At 38.8% G+C, this 23,900-nt stretch overlaps 1 protein-coding gene across 11 annotated transcripts in view; it reads right to left on the reverse strand.

Moving 5' to 3' along the window:
- Positions 1-23,900, reverse strand: part of tenm4 (teneurin transmembrane protein 4) — a 267,387-nt gene that overhangs the window by 8,077 nt on the left and 235,410 nt on the right. For all 11 annotated transcript variants that reach the window (XM_089121430.1, XM_089121432.1, XM_089121433.1 and 8 more), the window contains 5 exons: positions 17,972-18,144; positions 13,886-14,121; positions 7,658-7,954; positions 5,362-6,976; positions 3,348-3,490 (listed from right to left, as the gene is read on the reverse strand). In XM_089121430.1, the coding sequence (XP_088977556.1) occupies positions 3,348-3,490; positions 5,362-6,976; positions 7,658-7,954; positions 13,886-14,121; positions 17,972-18,144 (2,464 nt within the window). The remainder of the gene's footprint in view (positions 1-3,347; positions 3,491-5,361; positions 6,977-7,657; positions 7,955-13,885; positions 14,122-17,971; positions 18,145-23,900) is intronic.

Genomic DNA, 23,900 nt, shown 5'->3' on the forward strand with positions numbered 1-23,900 from the left:
CTAGAAAAGTCTACATTTTGCATTCGCTAAATTTTGATGGTTGGATCCAATGGCCACAAGTAACTGAGACCTCATATTTGCGTGCTGTATTGATGGGGACTATTTAAATGCATGCCCTGACAATTTCAACAGCTTTGTATGCAAGAGCACACTACGGCAGAAGACTCTGTGCTTTTGATTAAATAATAATGCTTGGTTCCCAAAAGAGAATTTATTAGAGAAAGAGAAAAAGAAAGGCTCTGTTGGGAGTTGGTTCTGCATTGCCATGCAAATCTAACACAACTCTCTCTCAAAAAAAAGTGTTTTCCCTCAAGTAAATAAAGACAAAATCTGGGGTGTCTAAGACTTTTTTTTTTTTGGATACTTCAGTTTTCCTTGAACGTATTAAAGCCATATGAAACCTGGCAGACCGATGACGTCAAATAGCTCCATCACAGTACATTTAAAATCTCATATCTCATGTCTGAGGCACACCCATGGCGCTCGGCTTCAAATGTTCGCTTATTATAGAGCTTGATAGCTTGGGGTTGTGTATACTGTTTGACACATTGGCATGGAACCCCTTATCAACAAGGGGACTGGACTTTCCATATACATCAGCTTTAAAAAATAACCAAGTAGTTTAAGTTGCACATCAATTATGGTCCTATGTGGTGGGCGAAATGCAGCCTGATCTCATTAAATGCGCCTCTTTAGCACGCATTTGGGCCCTATTTTAACGATCAAAAACGCAAGTATCGAGTGCAAAGCGCAAACTATTTTTGGGCGCTGTTTCCATTTTACCGGCGGGATAAATGACTCTTGTGCCCGACGCAAGTTTAAAAGGGGTTGGTCTGAAATAGCTTCATTATTCAAAGGTGTGGTTTGGGCGTAACGTGCCCAAATCCGATTTTTTTTATTATAGCGGATTTGCCAGGCGCGTGCAAGGAGCGGTTCACAGCCGAGGAGACCAAAGTTCTTATCAAGGCAGTGAAAGACAGAAGTGACGTTGTATGGGGATGGGAGAAACCCACCCAAATTAGCGTCGGTCAGAGATGTATAAAGTACTAGAAACCCAGACTTGAGTAAAAGTACAAGTGCTCTATCAAAAAAGTGACTTGAGTAGAAGTTGAAGTGCTCTTTAAGCAGCACACTTAAGTAGAAGTACTAAAGTATTCAACATTTTTTGTACTTAAGTATTGCACGTAGTTTATTTTAAAATTCACTACTTAAGTACTAAAAGTAAAAGTACAAGTATTGTGTCATGTAATTATTAAAGAAAGCAGTTAAAAGTTTGAACTAGCAACCAAATAAGGCGCTTTGGCGGGGTACAAATTTGCTTCGGCGGCCGCCAAAAAAATGTCATTGCAGGACAACCCCTGCATTAGCGGTCAATGTGTGTGTCAATCAATACCATTATCCTATAAACTGGCGTGCGATTTATGCAGCATGAAAGCCAACTTGGAACGAATGATTCGTTAAATTTTTATAATTGTAACGAGTAACTAGCAGAACATTAAAAAAAATATCGAAGTAAAAGTATTAAACTCATCGAAAATATCTACTGAAGTAAAAGTAGAAGTATGAGAAAAAAAGCAATACTCTAGTAGAGTACAGATACAGCATTTTAGTACTTAAGTAGTTCTACTTCGTTACTATACATCTCTGGCGTCGGTTAAACATTATATACATGTGTCTTGCCACTTTTGGGCAAACAGGTCTGATCCGTCATTACTACAATTAGCCTGAAAAATTTGGGTAAATGTGTAAGCTAGATTTAGGCCTACATTTTTTTTACATCTTCACGGACACCACAATGATTTCCCTCGTGTGTTAATATTTTTCTTTGTTATAATGTTATAATGAATGCCGCATCTGTGTTGATGAGAGAATCAAAGTGTATGCGCGTTGTGCACCCGCAAAATTATAGCCAAGCATGCGCGCTTAAAATAGCATTATGAACAACACGCAAAGCGCCACTGACTTCAGAATAGGTTTTATCTTGTCAGTGGCGGAATTGTTTTCTGGAACTGCAAAATAGCACTAGGGAATGTTTGCGCTGAAACACGCCTCCTTTTTGCGCGGGTGCAAAATAGGGCCCATTGTGTTTATCTTGCAATTTATACACGGAAATTTGTTTCTACGTGCATATGATACGCAGTCTTCATGTGCATATGATACGCACTTTATTGCGTGTAATACATGCGCAATCCACATCAATTATCCTACCCAAATGTATAATACATACGTACCCCACACCACTACTAAACCTACCCATGCGTATCATACTGTGCCCATGTAAAAATTAACTTTCACGTATAAATTGCACGATAAACACAAGAGACGCATTTAGTGTGGCTGGGTTGCTATATGACAATCTTTATAGCATGACTTTATAAACTGACTTTGACTTTATAAAGCGCAATATACCACAATATATGCGTTATATTATATTATAATATGTTATATTAAATTAAATAACTATGTTATGTAAAAGAGAATAATTTGAGAATTATTGCGCAATACGCTGTATTGAGTATTTGGGCTAAATCTGCGCAGATTTGGCTTACACAGACTTCCCCAGCAAAGTAAGTAAACCGAATGAGTAACACGCCAAAATTGGCTAGTGATTTGACAACGTTACCAGCCACAGTTGATTTTTATCCGCAATTGGCGAGTGTTAATTTCAAACCCTGAATATATACATAATATATAATTTATTGCTGTAAATGATGTTTCATAATTTTAGACGGTGTATAGCATGTCAAACCAAAGGATTTCAAATTCCCAAAGCATTTGATTTGTCACCTAATTCAGCCCAGCTCTATATACCCTTTATTCTTTCAGAATTAAAATTCAATTCAGCTATAGCTCAAAAGGTAAGGTGTCCTGAACAACCGCCAAAAGAGCCGCCACCGTTTCCAACTAGCTTCTCAATTATTCAGATGGCTTAAAGGAGGCTCGATAATCAGTGCATGTCTGAGACTGAGAAAAACAGAGAGCATTGAGACAAAGAAGCATAAAGAGAGGAAAGAGAGGGAGACAACATCTTTAAAAGAGCTAAAGAGTGTGAAAGACTGAGATGAAATCAATGGTTGCTGCTGGAGGAAATTTGGAGTGAATTTCCCTAATGGCAGTCCTATTACAAGAGCTCTTTAGCTTGACCCCTTTCCCTCGGCTCGAGGAGCCAGAGCAGAGGCCACGCTCTTTCGCGCAAGCATCTGGGTTGATTGGTGTGGACTCCTCAGGGAGGTGGCAAACTGAAAGGTCAAGTTACTGCAAATAAAGTCTGAAGATAAAGTCAAAGGCCAGGTGTGTTTTTTTAAAGACGTGGGCAAACAAACAGAGAAATTTGTTGGATAAATTACCTTGGTGCTATCCCACTCTTGAGTCTTTATCTGGGTGTGTATCAGCTCGTAAGACGGCTCCATGGCGTCCGTGACAGGTTTGTGGTAGCCAGGGATGACATTGTACAGCTGGAAACCAAACGTCACTAGCCAGCTGTTAACATCTGTGGGAAGAGAAGTGCTGTAATGAAGTAAACTTACAACAGAGCTAAAGGAAACTGCAACACTCACCGACAATGCCTGTATAACAATTTACTCTATTTTGGTGAACTACATTTCAAAAGCATAAATCACTGCAAATCAGGACACATGCCAAGTGAGCTCCTTTTTGAAATAAGCTCCCACAGTCATTACAGGCAACAGTAGTTTTAGAGACTGGACTAAATATGATTAATCCTCCACAGGAAGAGCCAAATCTCTCTGATATAATTTCGTCCAGCATGTGAGAAACTCAAAGTTTTAGCACTTGATAATTATATTTCATGCTGTGACCAAATGTCACTCTTTCTATAATCTGAAAATGTATTTTTTTTTTTGTATTTGTGCATATTTATAAGCATTAGCATGGATAACAAATGCCAACACAATATACAGAGACTATGAACCTTGCCAAAATCAAACTTTTCCCTGCTGCATCAAGCACATTAGACATGGATAGTGTACACTTCATTGCTATAGCAATGGTTCTTCTGAGTACTGCTCCTTTATTGAAGGCTGTCGCTTGAAAGAGTTATTTTAAATATGAATATGATTGAGGACATTGAAAGCACCTACTGTACTTCAGAGAGGAATGAAAATGTCAACGCCATCATTTATAAAAGGCTGACGACCCACTCAAGAACATCTAATATCCAGCCGAATCTTTAGATTTCCTTCTTCAAAGCTAACTTTAATGGCATAGGGTGAAGTATTTATCTGAGCTTGAAATACAGCTGGTCCACCATAATATAAGCATACATATGATATACTGTACCATGGCATGCAGCAAAGACCAGCACAAGCTTGTTTAGAGTATGCCGGTTAGTGCTGGTCTGGTCAGTGTACCAGTACATACATGCTATTTGCTAGCCAAACTGAGCTGGTAAAGCTAATCAACCAAATTTCCATAATAATGGTATAAAGCACACAACATAAGCAAGAAACCAGGCCTAGTCTTTTTTTTTTTTTGGAGGTGCTGCACTGCATGAAAGGTAAACAATGTTCTGGAAAACAATCACAAGGTTCACTTTTGTTGAATCAAAGCTATGGTTTAGGGGCAGGGTTGTTTGCGACTGAATTTTCAGAGAACAGGGGCTCATCTTGCCACTAATCTTTTCAAGAGGATATGCAAAGGAAATACACAGAGGAGCACACTTAAAACACAGCTACTCTAACAAAAAACAACTGATACGATTCTATAGTATTCATTTCTTTTGGTAGCAAGGGCATGAACCAAGCCTTTGATTTCAGGATGCATTCACTGTTATAGACTACAAATGTGACTATAATATTTTGTTTTCTTTGAGTAAGGCTGCAATTTCGCTTTCAAGTGGAGAGAAAAGTGAATCAGCCCCTAGCTTCTAGTTCCATGGACTCCATTGTGTTATTTGTCTAACACTGGGGAGCATTCACCACTATTTACCTCCCGCACAGGCTGAGGAAGCAAAGACTGATGGGATATTTCAGAGGAACAACCTGAATGAAGAACAAAGGGGACTTTGTTGTGCTGTCATTGCTCACAAGCAGTGTTTGTGGAGGCAAGAACACCCCAAGCTGGGGCTGGGACGAGAGCCTGAAAAATAATCACTCTAGTGCAAGGAGGATTCTTGGCACCATGTGCTCATGGTGTTTTAGATTGCTGAAAGTAAAATGTAACATTGAAGTGATTTACAGGCTATTAAATAATCCTCCCAGACTTCGGCCAGAGACGCTGGGATAGGCGCCAGCATGGGTAGACCCTACACAGGACAAGGCGTTTGGATGGAAGGATCGGGTATTAAATAATGTTGCCCTCAGTCCGTCAAAACAAAACATTTATAAAAAATGATGTGTTTACCTGTCATATAGCACTTGGTTTCTTGGGTGTTGCTCAGGGGGTTGTTGTTCTTGAACATGTAGAGGTTGAAGGGCACAATGTTGTTGCTGTTGAGCCGCTTCCAAACATCAATGTCAGGTATGGTCCATCGGCCTGCAAGGACATCGTAATCTCTGCGGCCCATGTGGACCAGCTTTGTGAGGGGCTCATAAAGGCCACCCTGGTAGCCTATTACTAGCTGGAAGCTTGGGTTGGAGTCCAAATACACCTCCCCAAAAGCAGTGTGCAGGATCTGTTTGATCATGAGACCGGCACCACTGAACACGGCCAACGGTGTACCAATGTTGTCGCAGGCCACGTAGAACTCATCCCCGCTGCTTAACTCCATGGCAAAGAGGTGGCCCTGAAGGTCATAGTAGAGCGAGGTGATCTCTGAGCTTGAGTGGTTGTACATGTGCGTGACTCTGGTCGGACTGGACAAGTCTGCGTAGAAGAATTGCAGATGGTGGCCTTGGCTACTTCGACTGGAAACTCTCCTGCCCAAGCCATCGTAGCGGTACTTGATTGTCCATCCGTTCACTTTGTTGTAGACTTTAACAAGCAACCCGGCAGAGTTATACTCGAAGAAATCATTGCCTCTCTGCCTGAGGAATCCATCCTCGTCCAACCGGTACTGAACGTCACCTAGTCGAGTAATGCGGTCCCGAATGTCGTAGCGTAGTGGGGTAAGCCTGGCACTATTACCGGGACTAAGGAGGTGCAAATTTCCATTCAGGTCATAGCTGTAGCGCCAGAGAGGCTTGTCGTTGATGGACACCACCTGAAGTTGGCCATCAGCATCGTACTCGTATGTGTAACGGGTGGTATTTGCATAGGGCCCGACTTTAAGCTCCTTTGCCACCACTCGCCCCATGTTGTCGTACTGTACCATCATCCAATACATCAGCGAACGGAAAATCTCGTACTGTACCTCTTTAACCCGTCCATAGGCATCAAAGTGTTTAGTGTGGGTCATGACAGCTGTGGTGATGATCTGGTTGATATCATAGTAGATTACTCCAAACTTGCCAAACTGCTCCGTTTTGCCCGAGACGTCATCGTAGCGATAGAGGTCAATGGGCAAGGGGGTTTCGTTGATGACTGCTTGCATGCTGGTGACCCGGAAGCTGTTGTCGTAGTTGTAGTCGAACCGGGCGTTCACCATGCCCTCCTCACTGAAACGAAAGATCTGTCTGTCGATGAGCGGTCCGATCTGCCTGTAGCGTATGGTACACGCAAAGCCATCGCTTTGAAGTCCCACGGTTTTCAGCATGCCTGCAGATTCGTCGTAAGAAAAGGCAATCCGCGTTGTATCGTAAAGTATTTCTAGCAGACGGGAGAGTTTCCCATACTTATAGATGACTCTACGCCCCGTTCCTTGGTGGATGGTTTGCAGAAGCAATCCTTCTTCGCTGTAATCTTGCAAAACTGTGGCATTGCCCTCAGGTGGTCTGTATGTGTTTCTGTAATAGCCAACGGAACGGGTGGTCTCCAAGGTCTGTCTGGCCACATTGGGCATGGTTACTGAAGAGAGCCGGTCATTCTTGTCAAACTCGAAGATGTATTGCCGCTGGCTGTATAGCAGCAGCACCATGGACTGCCAAAGGAAAATGACAAAGTGATGTTCAGTAAGCTGATTTAATGAAGAATTGTAATTCCCAACCCATTCTGAGAGCACTTCAAACAGTTACATTTGAAATTCTACGCCAAGGGAAACTGAAGGTCACCGAGTACCCAGGAGTCACAATTGCACCACATGACTAAACTGTAGGGTGTCACAGAATCACTCCCGGGTGAATAAAAATTACAAATATACTGCTCTACAACACTGAAGAAAAAATAAAGAAGGGAAAAATCTCATTAAGTCATCTTTCGATACCATTTTTAATAATGTCCCCTTATATGGAGGTCAGTGGGAAGATATACTGGAGTTTATATTATTTCTTATTTTATACTTTGAGGCTATTGATCTAACCAGCACATGGCCATTTTAGAATAGCAAGAAACATTAAATAGAGTGGGTTTAGGGCTTCTAATCAATCCTTTTAAACCCAAATTACACTGTAAGGTCTGGCATTTCTCAGATATTGGCTCTAATGATCAAGACAGTGACATTTGTGATATTTTAAGAACGAGGAAGTTGTCAAGCTGTGTGCGGTAACAATGCATAACACAAGCTGACATTAGAAAGGAAACATTGCTGAAGCATGCAATGTTAAAGCTTAATGAATAGGGTTCAACAAAGAGAAGTCTACAGAACAAGAAAAAAGATATTTACTTTTTCAAGGTATGTGTAGCTCCATGACTTTCCATCTGCAAATATCTTTGAGATGATTCTCCCATTTTGGTCATATTCCATTCGGACTGACATAGTGCCCCTCTGGATGCCGGCGATGTGGCCGCCAGGTGAGTAGGTCACATTTACACCGTTTAGCCGACTACTTGGAGCCCACAATGTAGGTCTTCCGGCATGGTCGTAGTGGATCCTTAGGGTGAACTTCCTGTGATCATCATAGACTTTCTCGGTCCTGGTTACACGGTCAAAATCCATGGATAACAAGTTCCTGTTATGAACCTACAAAAAAAAGGGGACGATTAGGCTTCTGAATTCAACATGTGCCCATGGTAAGATGCAGTGTCTTCTCTGAAACTCATACGCTTTTTAATTAATCGATTTCTTTGTTTCATGTTAAAACAAATATAACGAGAGAAGCGCTCTGTATAATCATTTTACATGCCTTTAAGGATGGAATTATTGAGGGGTAGACAACTTTAATTGTATTTTGCAGGATTACACTTTTCATCTACGTTTAAAAATTCAAGGCCCACTACACTGTTTACACTGTCACACTGAGTTTCCAGCTCAGTTCGAATGCACAGACCCCTCTGACCCCGGCACATGCTGAGATCAGAGCTGAGAACTACTCCTACATGCCTGGTAATCCCAAAGGCACACAGAGGTCAATGCAGGGGGGAATACAGGATTTAAAGACCTCAATACCTTCAACTCTTGGTACCTCAATTTATGTGATATGAATTTAGATATTGGTGGATAAGATTGACAGTTAGCAATTAATAATTAACAGGCCACGAAAGAATCTACACTTTTGCGAATTTCACATAAACCTTTTTCTTTTCTTTTCTATATTTAGTAGCAGATGCATTATAAAATTGGCAATTTTTTTTAACAATAAGCATGCTTATTTGTTGCAACAAAGTATGATTTGAAGCCATGGAATTAATGCAAACTCTAAATATGCTGTAAAAGTTTCGTTCTTTTATTTTTTTCCCCCAATGCCAGCTGTTTTTCCCCCCAATCCAAGCATACCACTTTGTGGTATTATGGCTAAAGGGTTGAATGACTATTGACTAAACAACCATCTGGAAGTTTGGGCCAAGCAGACTTTAAAATGCATTATAATCAAATACTCATTTCCCCATATCTCTTCTCTATGTAATGTCTCCTTGATTGATTTCGATTTTTCTCATCAGGTACGCTGGAAACCGGCTTTACTCAGTGCTGGCAAAGCTTAACAGAGTCTTAAAGTGATTTTGTGAGTTGTTGTTGGCTTTGGTCCAGTGGTATGGCGGACGGGGGGAAGAGCAACAAGCAAAGCTCTCTCTCTTTTACTCTCCTCCTCGTGGGCATGCTGGGAGCTCTCATCTGTGAAGGGACAATTACACTGGGGCCAATTAATGTCACTAATACCTAATTGAGAGGATTATTTTACATTAAAAGCAAGCAGCTCATGAATAGGGGGATTCCGGTGGGGGTGACAGAACAAAGAGGTTGACAGAATAAAGGGCATATATTTTTCCCTCCCCATTCCTTTAAGCACCACCCACCCACTGATATGAACACGGCCCCCATTTTTCTCACTCTCACTTTGATCTGGCGGTGCCGAGATTGAGAACACTCGCATCGGAAATAATAACTGTTTTCAAACAGGTTTTCAAAACATTATATAGACAGGGAACCTGTTTGAAAACAGTTATTATTTCTGCTATTCCGTTTGGTTAGGCAATTCACTAAAGTGTTATTTACTACACGTTCCAATGCTTTTACGGCTCTAAGGATGGGGGAACTTGTGTCAAGGGCCGATTTGTCCAGTGTAGAACGACAGGGGACTGAAGTGACAAGCTTAAGGAAAAAAAAAATGAAGAGAGATTGAAAGGGAAGGCTGGCTGCTCATGCCAGGCTCTGGTTGAACAGAGGCCCAACGGGCTGGAAAAAAAGCTCTTTTGGCAGAGAGATCCTGGGCCTCTGGAGAATGGAAACCCACTCAAGGGGAATGTCTTAAATTGGACATTCCTTTAAACGAGCTCAGGATTGGGAAAGCAGATATGATGGGAGGAAGGGGATCGAGTTGGGGCAGGGTGGGAAAAAGAGGGGTTTGGAAGAGTGTCTAAGTTCCCCCTAATAAAGGACATCAAGACAAAAGTGTGGTGTACGTTAATAAGGCACAATTTACAGAAATCACAAGTTGAACACTGAAGACTGGAGTGTGATGTACCAAATATAACCTAAAAGTTATTGTATATTTGACACACTATTGGGGAATGTTAGACAGACCCGCAACATGTTTCTTCGACAGCCGAATTGCTGATCAAAGTACAACTTTGAGATTATCAAAAAACAACACTTTTTTTCCCCATAACTCAACTAACTATGAGAATATCTTAGGGACTGTCACTCATGCACTTTTTGCCAATGAATAAACAACTTGTAACGTTTGTTTTCATAAATCACCATCAATAATCCATTCCATATTCAAAAAGTAAACAAATCTGCCAAACAACATTTGATTTTCCTCTCCACTGTCATTAAAAATGTATTCAAGGTTTTGTTCTTCCAATCCAATATTTGCTTGCCGCTTTGCCATTCGTTTCTAATTTTTCCCCCCGTCCGCTGCTGTGGTAAGAACTGTAATCTTGTTTGCTCAGTGTGATTCGTCGCTTCCTTCAGTAAACACACTTGGCCACGTGTTCGCTTTGTTTGTTTGGAGGCGGTGTAGGACACCGTTCTAATAACGTAAAGCAAACATTTAGAGAACTGTCAGTCGAGGCCTTGTGTTTAAGCCTTCAGTGGGTTTTTGGATTTGGGCTCGCTGTGAGAGGACAATTCACACTACTATTTCCAAAGCTCTGTTGTTGTTTAGGAGATGTAGTTGCTATGGAAACGAGGATGATTTTGGTGGCCAGGCAGCTGTTCCTGATGGTGTGAAGGACATGTGACCACAACAATACTCCGGGCTGCTAGTGACCCACATTTCCATTAGGGTTGGGTACAAATTCAATGGATCGCTGTGCATCACAATATCATAAACGGATCTCTATTAGCTTTTGTCCAGTGCGACACCTCATAGATGCTTTATTAATTGAATTGTGGGATTGAGCGCATGGAAAAATGATTGAAATCACGGTAATATTTCCCTATTTGAGTGTTTCAATTTGAATCGCTCTCTTTTCTGCTCGACAAACAGCCTCACTCCCTCTCTCTCTGTCTCTCTCACACACACACACACACGCGCACATACACTTTTAGACACAATCTGACACATTCACCCACTCATTCACCCATGAAATATCGCTTGGCATGTCACTCAAGGTCGCTCGATGCTTTCAGTAGTACACAAATCATGTACAGTACACGAGTTAAATCCCATGATGTAAATCAGATTCCATAGTTCAGTTTTATACAAATGAAAATAACTGTTTTGAAATGAAATGTAATTTATTCCTGTGATGTCAAAGCAATACTCCAGTCTTCAGTGTCACATCATCCTTCAGAAATCATTCAGAGTTGCTTATCAATTTTGCTTCATATTTTTTGTGGAAACCATTTTACATTTTTAAGGATTCTTTGATGAATAGAAAGTAGAAGAGAATTTATTTGAACTATAAATCTTGTGTAGCATTATAAACATCACTTTTGGTAAGTTTAATTTGTATTTGCTGTACAAAAAGTATTAACTGCTTAAACAAAAATCCTACTTTTGAAGGGTACACTCTTAGAAGAAAAGGTTCTATATAGAACCTTAAAAGGTTCTATCAGCGCTACATATATGGAATCCCTAAAAGGTTCTATACACTCTGGCTCCTCTGGGTTCTATATAGAACACTGGGGTTCCGTACTTGGCCAATAGAACCTTTTACCCAAAAAATTGTTCTATATAGAACCATTTTGGAGTTCCATATATGAAGAGGGGATGGAACCATTTCTGGTTCTAAATAGAACCATTTCTTCTAAGAGTGTAGCGTGTATATAAATGCTCATATTTCATCTCGCAAAAGCTGTGATGTGGTCCCATAGTAGCACAAGAATTATGAAGATATCAAATCCGGCCTGAAGAAACCCTGAGGGTTTTGATCACGAGAGAGTCAACCTTGCTCTAAGCTGTGACCCCAGCCCTCAGGGTCAGAGAAAATGGCTGCTGAGTGATGAATAGTCCACTGAGACACAGACACACTCATGCTCACATGCATGAGCTGACCTTGGGAAGCAGATTCTTGACCAGTACGGCCTGGCCAGACGTAATACGAGTGATCCGTCTAAAGGACAGGCGCAGCGTGTGTGACTCAGACTGATGACAAGAGGCAATAGAGATTATAATCATGAAGCAATTACTCCAAGTACAGGAGCCTCGATGCTCAGATGAGCTGCTGCGGGGAGGTATGGAACTGTGCCTGCGTAAAATTAACTCAGGATGAGCAGATGACAACGTCGAGGCGACGCTGGGGCCAGTGCACAATTACCTGCCTACGTCTGCCTGCTTCTGATGCAAAACACCACGAGCAATTCCACATTTCACAAAATTAAAATAAAACACAAATGCATTATGAAAATGAAAAGAGTATGCAATAGGAATAAGGAATAATTCATTTTAGTTTTAAGATACTGAGGGCCTGATTTACAAACAGCTTGCATCAGTGCAAACCCTCTTTTGGCGTAAAAGAACTATTTTGCTTGCGTTTGTAGGAGTTTCCCTTTCAGACTCAAAATTCATGGGAGGAGGGTATTTAAATGAATCATGCAAGGTATTTACTTAGGTTTGCGCTAATCAATTTACTGGCATTTGCGCTATTATTTACCGCCTCGGAAAAAAAGCACATCTTAAACCAGACGGTAATTCGCGCCGCTCTGGGTAGATTGCGTTGGTCATTATGGATCTGTTCTTCAATGTGCGTGTTTTCTGTCATCGGCGCTTTTATGGGATTGCGCTCTCACGCTAATTTGTCCTGTTTAGTAAATGCCGGGCCTAAGTATTGCAACAAAACTAATAATGTAAAAGATAAATAATAACATTGTGACTGATATTTATTACATTAAACCCTAAATACATAGTTTTAATGTATGTCACTCATGAAAAACTACAGCCATAGTAGATTACATTGACAATGTAACTGCAAACATTTTAATTGGTTTTTCATTTCTGTCAGGGGCTACAATCAAATTCTCAATGACTTTCTCAATGTCTGTAATGTTAAATGTTTATTTTAAAGACAATCAGAAATACAACTTTACAAGATTAGATTATTTGGTAACACTTTACTTGAAGGGGTGTGCATAAGACTAACATGACACCTTCATAATCATGACATATGTTATGAATATTAAGGAAGTTTTATGCATGTTTGTGACAACTGTCATTAAGTGTCATTCGTTCTGTTATGACATTTTTAATGCAAAAATGACATTGGGATGTCTTTGTTATGACACCTTGACATAAACCAATACATCATAACCTGTCAGTGTCTTTGAGCTTGACCTTACTAAGACAACACAACCTGTCATAAACATGACATAGCAGATTAATTATCAAACTTAAAAAACCACCTAGCTTTACCTTTTAACATTACATTAAACTGTCAGGTGGTTGGTTTTGACATTGGCTGTCATGAAGCCATTATAACTTTTTAGTGACAAATTCAAGTAGTACCACTGTAGTTGAGGTCACGAAAAATATTCATGACACAGTTATAATGGCCTCATGACAGCCAATGTCAAAGCCAACCACATGACAGTTTAACTTCATTTAATGTCAAGTTGTCCACTGACAGGTTATGATGTTATGGTTTATGTCAAGATGTCATAAAGACATCTTAAACAAAGTCATATTTGCATTCAAATGTCATTATTGTGCGAATGACACTTAATGACAGTTAAGTCATTAACATGACTTAAACATGCATAAACCCTACTTCATATTCAAGACATATGTCATGTCATGGTTATGAAGGTGTCATGTCAGTCTTATGCACACCCCTTCAAGTAAAGTGTTACCAAAGTATCTTCTAAATTAATTTCTAATGATTTGACCTTGGATGTGTTTTCTGTGTTTCACAAATCTCTAAATGAGTCTATATATACATACATAGATATATTTTGCATATTGTCTTTGCTTTTAGAACCTTTCCCAGTAATAGCACAGATCTGCTAGCATTTTCCAAATATTAAGGCCCTGAAATTCATGTACAAATAAGAAAACAAAACTGACTTTCTTACCCTGAGTCTGCGTCCATATACTGTGACCTGTCCTCGAGCCTGTTCTTTGCGTTGTCTCCATTCCACTAGGTTGAGTCCATTGTCGATGGGCAGAGTAACATTTCTCTTGCTTATGGTTGGGTTGACTGTTCCTGACAGCAGGTGAGGCTCCGTGTGAAGAGACACTTCCATGCCATTGGCCAATACCAGACGCAAGGAGCCATCCAGACCAATGTAGTAACTGTTTTTGACTTGATCTACGATTCAAAGGCAAAAAATAGTCTCATGTACATTGCAAAAATTGAAATTTTGTAAAAGGAGATCCTTATAAATGAAAAATCTGTCAGCATTTACCCACCCTGGCATTGTAAAGCATCAGTAAATGCTAAAAGAATTCACCCCAAAGGAAAATTGTCAATTTATTCAGCCTCATATTGCTCCAAACATGTATTAGTTTCTTTCTTCTGTTGAACACAACATAATATATTTGAAAGAATATGGGTAGCTAGCTAGACAGTTGGCGGTAGCCATTCACTTCCATTGTATTTTTTTCTACTCTGGAAGTCAATGGCTACCATCAACTGTTTGATTGCCTACATTCTTCAAGATATCTTCTTTTGTGTTCAGCAGAGGAAAAAAACAACTTGCAGCAATTTGGAACAACTTGAGGGTGAGTAAGTGATGAAAACATTTTTTTTTTTTCTGTGTGAACTATCCCTTTAACTATGACTGATATCCACCCTTTTGTTGGTTACATGCTGTTTTTCCCTCAAAATGGCCGAATTCATGGCCAGACTCTTGTTTGTTGAACAAGACCAGAAAGTCAGTGTAACAAAGGGATGATTCAAAGTCTAGTTAGGCTTTGAGCTGTCCTCGGAAGACTGAAAGAGAGAGCGAAAGAGAGGCAGAAAGCTATCATAGTGGAGGCCGCCTGCCTGTGGCAACTGAGATGCAGCTAAATCTGAAACTGTCCGTCTCCATCCCCAGGTGATCTCGCTAAGCGCATTGGAGGGACGTGGTGGATGGAAGACAGTGAAAATAGAAGGGGGTGTATACCTGAGAGAAATAAAGAGGGAAGACAGAGAGTGGTAGGAAACGAGAGAGAGACAGCTAAAAATAATGACATACCCAATGCGAAAATGTCTGTGAATGCTTTGATGAAACTCATTACTAGTCAAAGGGAATTAATTACTCAGCAAAAGACAGCAGCCATATAAACAGCTAGCATGTTGGTAGGGGGTACAGGACACTCGCATTCTCTGTTAAAAATGAATTGAATAACATTTAGAAAGAAATTATACTATTCCAAAGAACTGAATTGAGTTTGTGACAGACAACCGCAAGTATTTTTAAGACAAGACACCGTACGTACATCTAACTTTGTTAGGAATGACAAATTTCCAAAAGTGTCCCAGATAGCAAACTGACATTGAATCAAGGTGGAAATATGACATCGAAACAACGTTGATCTGACATTGTTTTGCTCATCGAATTAACGTTGAACCAACGTCAGACGCGTCATTCTTTCAAAACTAACGGAAAATCAACTTGAAATCAACGCGTTGTTTCAACGTTATGAAAGCAAACCAATTTTCGATTTCATTTAGCTTTGAAGAATGCCGCGTCTGACGTTGGTTCAACGTTAATTCGATGAGCAAATCAACGTTGTTTCAATGTCATGAGAGACGTCGTTTCCACGTTGATTCAATGTCAGTTTGCTGTCTGGGGTGTATGTTGTCCATGTTAAAGTATAAAAAATACACATGTAAAAGTAATTGCAAAATTGTAACTATTTCGAGTAAACACAACTTTAGCTGTCACAATGTGACTTTATATCGTGTAGTTGTCACAATGTGACTATTTCTTGTAAACGCAACTTTTATCTCAATAGGGACTGTTTCTAGTATTATCTCAAACTCACACTGCGACCGTTTCTCGTTAATGCAACTATCATAATGTGACTACTATATCTTGAATTTACAAAATTGTGTCTCACATTGCGTCTTTCTCTCATAAACGCAATTTTTTGTTGCAATGGTGTTTGTAGCAACTTGATATCTTACAATGTAACTATTTCTCGTAAACGCAACATAACTGATGTTGTTTGCAACTTCATATCTTGCAATGTGACGTTATATCGTAGCTCTTTTACTGAGGTGGAAACAGGCTTCCATAGAATGGCATAATAAATTCATATTCACGCTAAAAAACCCAGATTGTCTGTTTTTAATTGAATGGCAAGACTTCAATTCTTAAAGCCTGCATATAGTGAAAGATTTCCACCAATTATTTTTCCAAAAGTAGTCTGTCTTGTCCTCTTTATATTGTCAGTGAAGAGTGAGTTTGTGTGGACCAGATCATATTATGGTCAAATACATGCGCAGCTCTGCCATGTTCGTCTTTTGATGACTTATTCGGGTAATAATATTGGTGCGCTGAAAAAAGCTCTGATCGTACGACCTGGAAATCGAACACACACACACTTCGCACAACCTTGGAAAGTCAATAAACAGCACAAGGTCACCACCTACGAGAAATGCATATCCAGATTGCATGTGTGAAACTCTGTGTAGGAGCTAGAGCCAAACTGGTTTCCGTTTACAAAGCAGACAATAGTGAATTAATTAGCAGCAAAGCGTTTGGCAGGGCGCCCTCTTTCTCTCTCTCCACCAGATGTCCTGGACAAGGTCACCATGCATAGGTGACCATTAGTTTAGTCTAGGATAACAACACCAGCAGAACTTTAGGCCCTCTATTTTCTTTTCTCAGACGCAGTCTTCAGTAAACCAATCGAAACCCAGGGGAGTAGGACGGCCCTTCAAATCAAACGCTCACAGGAGCGCAGAAAAATCTTTACAGTTTCTCAGGAAATAGAGCAGGGCGCAGGGAGTTCAAAGCTATTTATTGGGAATCGATGGAGCGCTTGGTTAGGTGAAAAACTGGATATCAAAATGCCAAAGAATGCAAGGAAAATCACAAGCTAGGACGACGGCCCCTGACCCCAACCACACCCCTCTGTCTCGAGGGCCAAAGTGATTAAGATTACGTTTCCTGAGACGGACAGGAAAAGCAGACGCCTGGTGAAAAAGGGAGGCTGGAACAAACAAAAGTGGTGGACAGGAAATCAATCAGGACTTCTGTCTTCATGAGTGGGCGGTCTTGCGATTTTAGCGAAAATACAAACACTCATGCCTTCATTGATTTTTACCAAGAGGCTTGTTTGCTTTCCACAAACATATCAATTTTGCCTCATAGATATTTTACTTCACATACAGCTACTAAGTTTCTAGTGTAAAAATGAACCTTTACTCACCCTCAAGTCGTTCCAAAACATTAAAAACAGATTGAAATACACACTGAAAAAATGTTGGGATCAGTAAGATCAGGTTTAAGAAGTCTCTTATGGTAATAATACAGTAAGTCTCTTACAGTAATAATGTAAATTATCATTACAATTTATTTAATTGACTCAATGATTCAGTCACGGCGTTAACAAAGTCACTGTGTGCCTTCAGAAGACTTGACATATAAAGCACAAGTCATAACTACTTTCATCGTGATTAAACTCATATCATATTTGGAGCTTAACCCTCTGGGGTCTAGGGTTTTTTTGGGTCCTTGAGATGACATTTGTGCTTTTTTCAGTTGCTTATAAAGAAATTAATGGCGAAAGGTGAAATTACACTCTATTTAGCACAAACAGGGCTACCATAATATGTGAGCAACATGTATGTAAATGTTTGTATTTCTGAGAGAGTATTGTTTATGCGTGGTTATTGAAAAAACTAAAAATAAAAGTTTCTGAAATAAGGCCACAAAACACATACTAAATATGCGTCTACAAGACTTTGGACCAATGGATGTTGTCGCTTCGAGTTCTGGCTTCAAAATGATGTGAAAATCATCCTGCCCTTTCATTCACATAACACAATAGATTCTTTTAAATTGTGAAAAACATTTTTTTTTCTTTGCCAAGGGAAAATATGCGTGAAGGGTCTATCCCCTTTAATGCACTGCATTCATCGTGTCTAGGTTAAGACTTCACCCAATTCCCAGGTATTGTCCCCAGGGATGTGTTGAATAAGGGCTTTGTGCAGATATTCTTACCTTGCATGAGTGTGTAGAAAGTTCCCGAGGCCGAGAGGTTGGTGGTGACTGTGATGTCCTCTTTGTTGGAGCCCTCGGTTTGCACCCGCACAGTGCTGTCTGAATCAGTCCGGTAACTACTCACCCTGCCTGTGGGGTAGGTCATGTTTGTCAGACGCCCATAGTTGTCATACCTATGAAGATAGAGCGAACAGGGAAGGAGTGTGAAAAAAGATCTTTAATGAGACCAACTGTGGCTTTCAATCGAATGCAGGACTGGGTTTCTAATGAGAGACAAAGTGAAAGTGAGTTGTACAAGCAAGAGGAAGGAAAAATGTAATTGTAGAAAAGCATACAATTTTGGCCTATAATGGATAAGGTACTTTCTGGCTTTTTTAGAACCGTTTGCCACTGATTTTAGTGCCGTACCACAAAAATAACACTTCAACTTTAACAGAATGTCTATTTTTGTTTGGCTCTGTGTGATCCCGCCCACTTCCAGTTCACCCAATAGTATTTTGACACCCCTGGTTGCCAGTTGGTGGGGAAAAGAAGCATATTGTAGCCATGGACGCCAGCGAATGAACTGGGTCAGAGATTCAACCCGACCTAAAAAGCCTCGGCAACTCTCTAAAGATCTCTGTGACCAGAGGAATATTAAAACGCGGATAAATCAACACATCAACTTACAGTGTAAGTGCTAGTTCCCTTTCAATAACTCATTTCACACATACAGTCTTTACTGGTAGATCATGTGTAAACAAGACAACGGCATGGTGTTTAAATATCACTTCCGATGACTGAACTGACGTGTGAATCTTACCGGTAAAAAGCCAGAACGCCGTTGGATGTGTGAACAGCATATTTGTTTATTGACCGGTAAAGTCATTTACCGCCTTTTTTTTCAATTGACTTTATGCACAGCTGCACTACTTTCTGAACTTAAGCCAGCTCCTTGTTTCCTGTCTGCTATTATTGGCCAAACTTGATTAATTCAGGTGTGTCTGATTATTGTTGCCATGACTACTGAGGTCAGGCACACCTGAATCAATCAATTTGACCAATAATGGCAGACAGGAAACAAGGGAGCTGGCTTAAGTTCAGGAAGTAGTGCAGCTGTGCATAAAGCCAATTGCGATTTTTCCTATTGTATGTCCTTAATCTGGCAACTCACATGAGGAGGAGAGGATGGGGAATCATCTCTTTGTAATATTTTGTATTTAGACTGTAGTACCCATTTCAACCACTAGCTGTCAATATTACATACTGGGGTAGTTCAATATGAAATATTACACTTCAGTCCAGCCTTTCTTTCTCCTGTGGAACACAGAGATATTTTGATAAATAAATGTTCGTTTCCTAACTCATTCTTCAAAATATCTTGTCTTGTCTTCCGCAGTATAAAGTCAGCCATATGAGTTTGGAAAGATATGATGATTAGAAAATGACATTTCATTTATGTGTGAACAATCCCTTAAGAACACGACTACTTTGGCTTCAAACCAACCATTGCAAACAGCTACAGTCAAATTCCTGAAATGGGCAATCTAATATGGCTTGGTTATAAAAATAAAATGCAATATGAAAATTTAACATAGAGAGAAAGGACCTTCAGCAGCAAGTAGTCTGTGAAAAAAAAACTCAACAAAAAACCCTAAGATCTTCAAAGCTAATATCTAATTTGTTGGAGATACTAAGACACAGTATCACTGGGATTCAAAACCAAGATTTCCCGTTTACCACACAGATGTTTTGGCCATCTAAACCGTGCTACCAACATCACAGGCTCTACACACTGAAGAAAATTCACTGTGCCATATAAAGAATGAAATGAGTTTCCTCTGTTTTCATTTGTAGTGGTACTGTAATAGAGAGGTGAAAGACAAAAAGCAAATCATATTTTGCTGCTAGAAGAATAGAAATAAGGACTGCAGTCGACCCACTATGGTTTTGTTCTGTTCTTCGGCAAGCGAACTAAATTATTCTGTTTGCCTCTCCTACTCTGTTCCTTTCCTCCCCATATTTTTTTATTTGGCAGCCTCTACGTGAGCGCTCTCTCAGCAGGCTGAGTGTGCAGAAAGTGCAGACTGATTTATCTTGGTGACCAAACATCTCCTTTTAGAGTAGCAGTCTATTGTAGTCATGGAGAACTGACCGCCTCAAAGCACCCTGGGATTGGAGTTGGTCAAGATGCACCACTGAGTCACGGGCCACGGCCGATGTTCACATCGTGTGACACAAAAACACGGGAAGAAAGCACTCGCAAACAATCATGTGAATCTCTATATCTGTGAATGCCTATATCCGAGTTGTTTTTTCTTCTTTTTACTACCGTTTTCGAAAAAAAGTATGTTCACTAAGGGTGCATTTACTTGAATAAATATGAAAAAAATATTTTACTGACCCAAAAGGTTTGACTGGTAGTGTTTTTTGAGAACATGAGCATACAGTATTTACATCTAAATGATGTGGAATGTGCGCTGTGGATCGATGCTTTAAAAATTATTAATTAATTATTAATTACTGTATGACTGCTACTACTACTACTATTTTTGAATGTATATTGCACTGTTTCCAAAGTTCAAGGACACTTTACAATTAATTATCAATTCGAAATTTAACTAAAATAATAATATAGTAATTAATTTTGTGGAAAGCTCAACAATAACTACAACATTTCAAAATCCTGTAAGGGAACTATTTCCTTATGTGTATTCAGTCAGCACTAATGCTTATACATGATTTATGTTGTTAATTGCAACATAAATCATGTATCAACTTTTTAAGTGACCATGGTAAAAGAAAGTAGGAGGCCTTATGATAAACTCTTACATTTACCAACTTTTGATCTTAAAAATGTATTAGTAAATGTTGAAATTAACATAAAACGAAGAATAATAAATGCTGTAGAAGTATTGTTCACTGTTACTTCATGTTAACAAAGTACTGTAAGTTTTATTTTCTTACTTTTTCATATTTATTTTCACAATTAAATGCCATGATTTTATTTTACAGGTGAATTTCAACCGCAATAGCATCATTTTTAAAACTTGAAAGCCTCAATATCCGTCTATTGGAATTGATCTTCAAAATTTCTAATTTTGTGTTTCATTTAAGAAAGTAAATGATACAGGTTTTTGAGGGTGAATAAATTATGACAACTTTTTTTTTTGAGGTGAACTAATCCTTTTAAAGGTTGCTTTGATATAATTTAGCAATGTTGTTGATCTGTGTTGTGCTACTTTCATGTTATCACTGTGAAGCTGCTTTGATACAATCTGTATTGTGAAAAGCGCTATATAAATAAATGTGACTTGACTTGACTTGACTAATTTCAAATGTTATTTTATGAAGTTTTAAGAATGCAGGCATTCCACAATTAGTAATCCATTAAAATCCTTTTTTGGCAGCACGTTTCATTAAGCAGTGCTGGGTAAATAACATAAAAACTAAATGCAAATTACATGATGGAAATTTTAGTTAGTAACATAACCTATTACATTACACATTTTAAATAATGTAATCTGATTACTAATTACTTTTGACTTAACTCTCATCACATTGATTTGAATAGAGTAATCCCTTAAAATACTGATATATACTGAACATATTGAGAAAAAAAGAAAATATATTCCACTCGTTATCAACAACATGAAGTGCATTAAACATACTGTATGTCAGGCTTTCTCAAACTTGGGTTTTTAAAATAAAATAAATAAATCATTTGCAAAAAATAATTTACTTATGCTTTGTGGGCTCTCTATTTGTAAAGTAATTATAGCTGCAGAACTAGTGGCCGTTCTTGTGTGTGCAGTTCTGCAGACTTTCCGAACATATAGGCAATTGAAAACAATTGTAAAATTGAAAAGAAAAATTAGGAGAATTAGATGGACATGGTAGCAAATGTCTTTGTTATGCTTGCGCTACTCGCTGTACAGTGTCTGCACGAGTCCTAGTGTCCGCAGGCGAACACGCTTCACTGGGACTTAATGAATTCAGGTGGCAGAGATGATAAACCGCATGTGCCGCTCCTCGCAGCGAGCAGATAAATTGTTAGGTTGCTCTATTCCAGTGCAGTACAACAGTGACTTTGACCCTCAGATGACAGCTTGACCTTCAAAGTTAATTATGCAAAATATAACATCATATTACAAAAACAAAAACTCAACAACCAAGCTTTTGTTTATCACCAAAGACGACCCCATGTTGCCTGAGGGATTGGACGGATCTAATTGCTTAGGAAGGAGGGAAAAAAAACACAACAGAGCGACTATTCTTGATGTTAATTATTGTTTTTTCTTTCTCTCTAATTGCAATTATTGAGTAAATGTACTCCGCCTGCCATTTGTTCACTTGGCAAAGGGAGATTAAATAAATGATATGACAGCATGGGACCTAGACAAAGGACAAAAACATGAACTTTCTTGAAAAAAGGACTGCCACTTATGGTTGTTATCATTCAAATAAGCAGCGTTTGTACAGTACAAGTAAACAATGTGTGTGAAGTAGTTTTAAATGAGTTTTGCCTAAAGTCAAGGTCACACGAAAGTAAAAATGCTAATGAATATGCTACATAAGTATTAATGTAAACTGAGTTACTGAGTGGGAATTACTGAGTGGGCCTGCATCTATGGCTGGCTTACCCACAGTTACAACTGATGCAAAAACAGGACTTAATAAAATCATGGGTACAAAAACAAATGGAGCTGAACATATGTGCCACTGGTCGACACTGATGAACGTTATTTGAAATACTGAAGGTTAGACAGGAACACCACTGTCTGAAACCAATTACCTTACAGCAAATGACTGAAGTCCAATAAACCACTGAGACCTTGTGAACTCTTGACTGTATCTACTGTAACATGACCCACACAGCCAACCAAGACCTTTGCATTACGCTGCGCAGGAGTAAATTTAGCTTCCTGTAAGCAAGTGAACCGGCACTGTGAACTACGCAGAGATGAATGTGAATCTTTGTGCACTGACAAAAATAATATGCTTATCTAATCAATAAAATTGTGGCAACATATTACGAGCAATATTATTCATTAAATTGTACAAATTAGAATTAATTAGAATATCAAATGAATTAACTATTACTCAATTCTAATTTGTTCAATTTAATAAATAATATTGCTTGTAATCTGTTGCCACAATTTTATTGATTAGATAAAGCATATTCATTTTTACAGTGTGGGTGGCTCTTTTAGCTTTAATAAGAATAAAAAGATTGCGACATTGGGGGCATTGAAAGGATGACTTTTTTTTTTAAATGTAGTAATTACCCTTAAACATTTCATATTAATATATATATGAAGAGCTCTTTTCCAAAACGCTATAAATCCATTTCAATAGTTTTCAGGAAAACTACATTTTTTACCTAGACCCACACATTTTGTGAATATTCAAATTATCCTGTTTAAATGTTTTATTGGTTCAGTCTGAACATTTTGAACAATAATTATTAAATCAAACAACAATATTGTTAATGATAATTTAAAAGTTAATTTTATTTTTTTCCAAAACGCTATAAATCGAAATAAACCTCAAACAAATAGTACCAATTTCAACATATGCATGAAAAAAAAACAAATTATTAATACCAATTTCAACATATGCATGAAAAAACGAATTATTAAAAATGATCAATATATGATAACGATATTCAAAAAAGGGATGGGCACCCCTCCAGCACATGCACACACACACACAGGCTACATAACATGTGAGCAAAGCGGAGCAGCATGACGCTTAAATATAAGTTAAAAAAAATAAATAAATAAACATTTCACATTTGTTTTTAATAATATTACATTACTTATTTTTATTATTTCATCTATGTTGAGTAGGCTATGAAAAGGGAACCGCATGAGATGAGTAAGATAGGATCAAAATTCAAAAGCTGCCCAATATCGGAAAATATTTGGAGTGCGTCAGACATGATTTT

The sequence above is a fragment of the Pimephales promelas genome, chromosome 16 (assembly GCF_988280905.1).
Source record: "Pimephales promelas chromosome 16, fPimPro1.hap1.1, whole genome shotgun sequence".
In the NCBI taxonomy this organism is placed as follows: domain Eukaryota; kingdom Metazoa; phylum Chordata; class Actinopteri; order Cypriniformes; family Leuciscidae; genus Pimephales; species Pimephales promelas.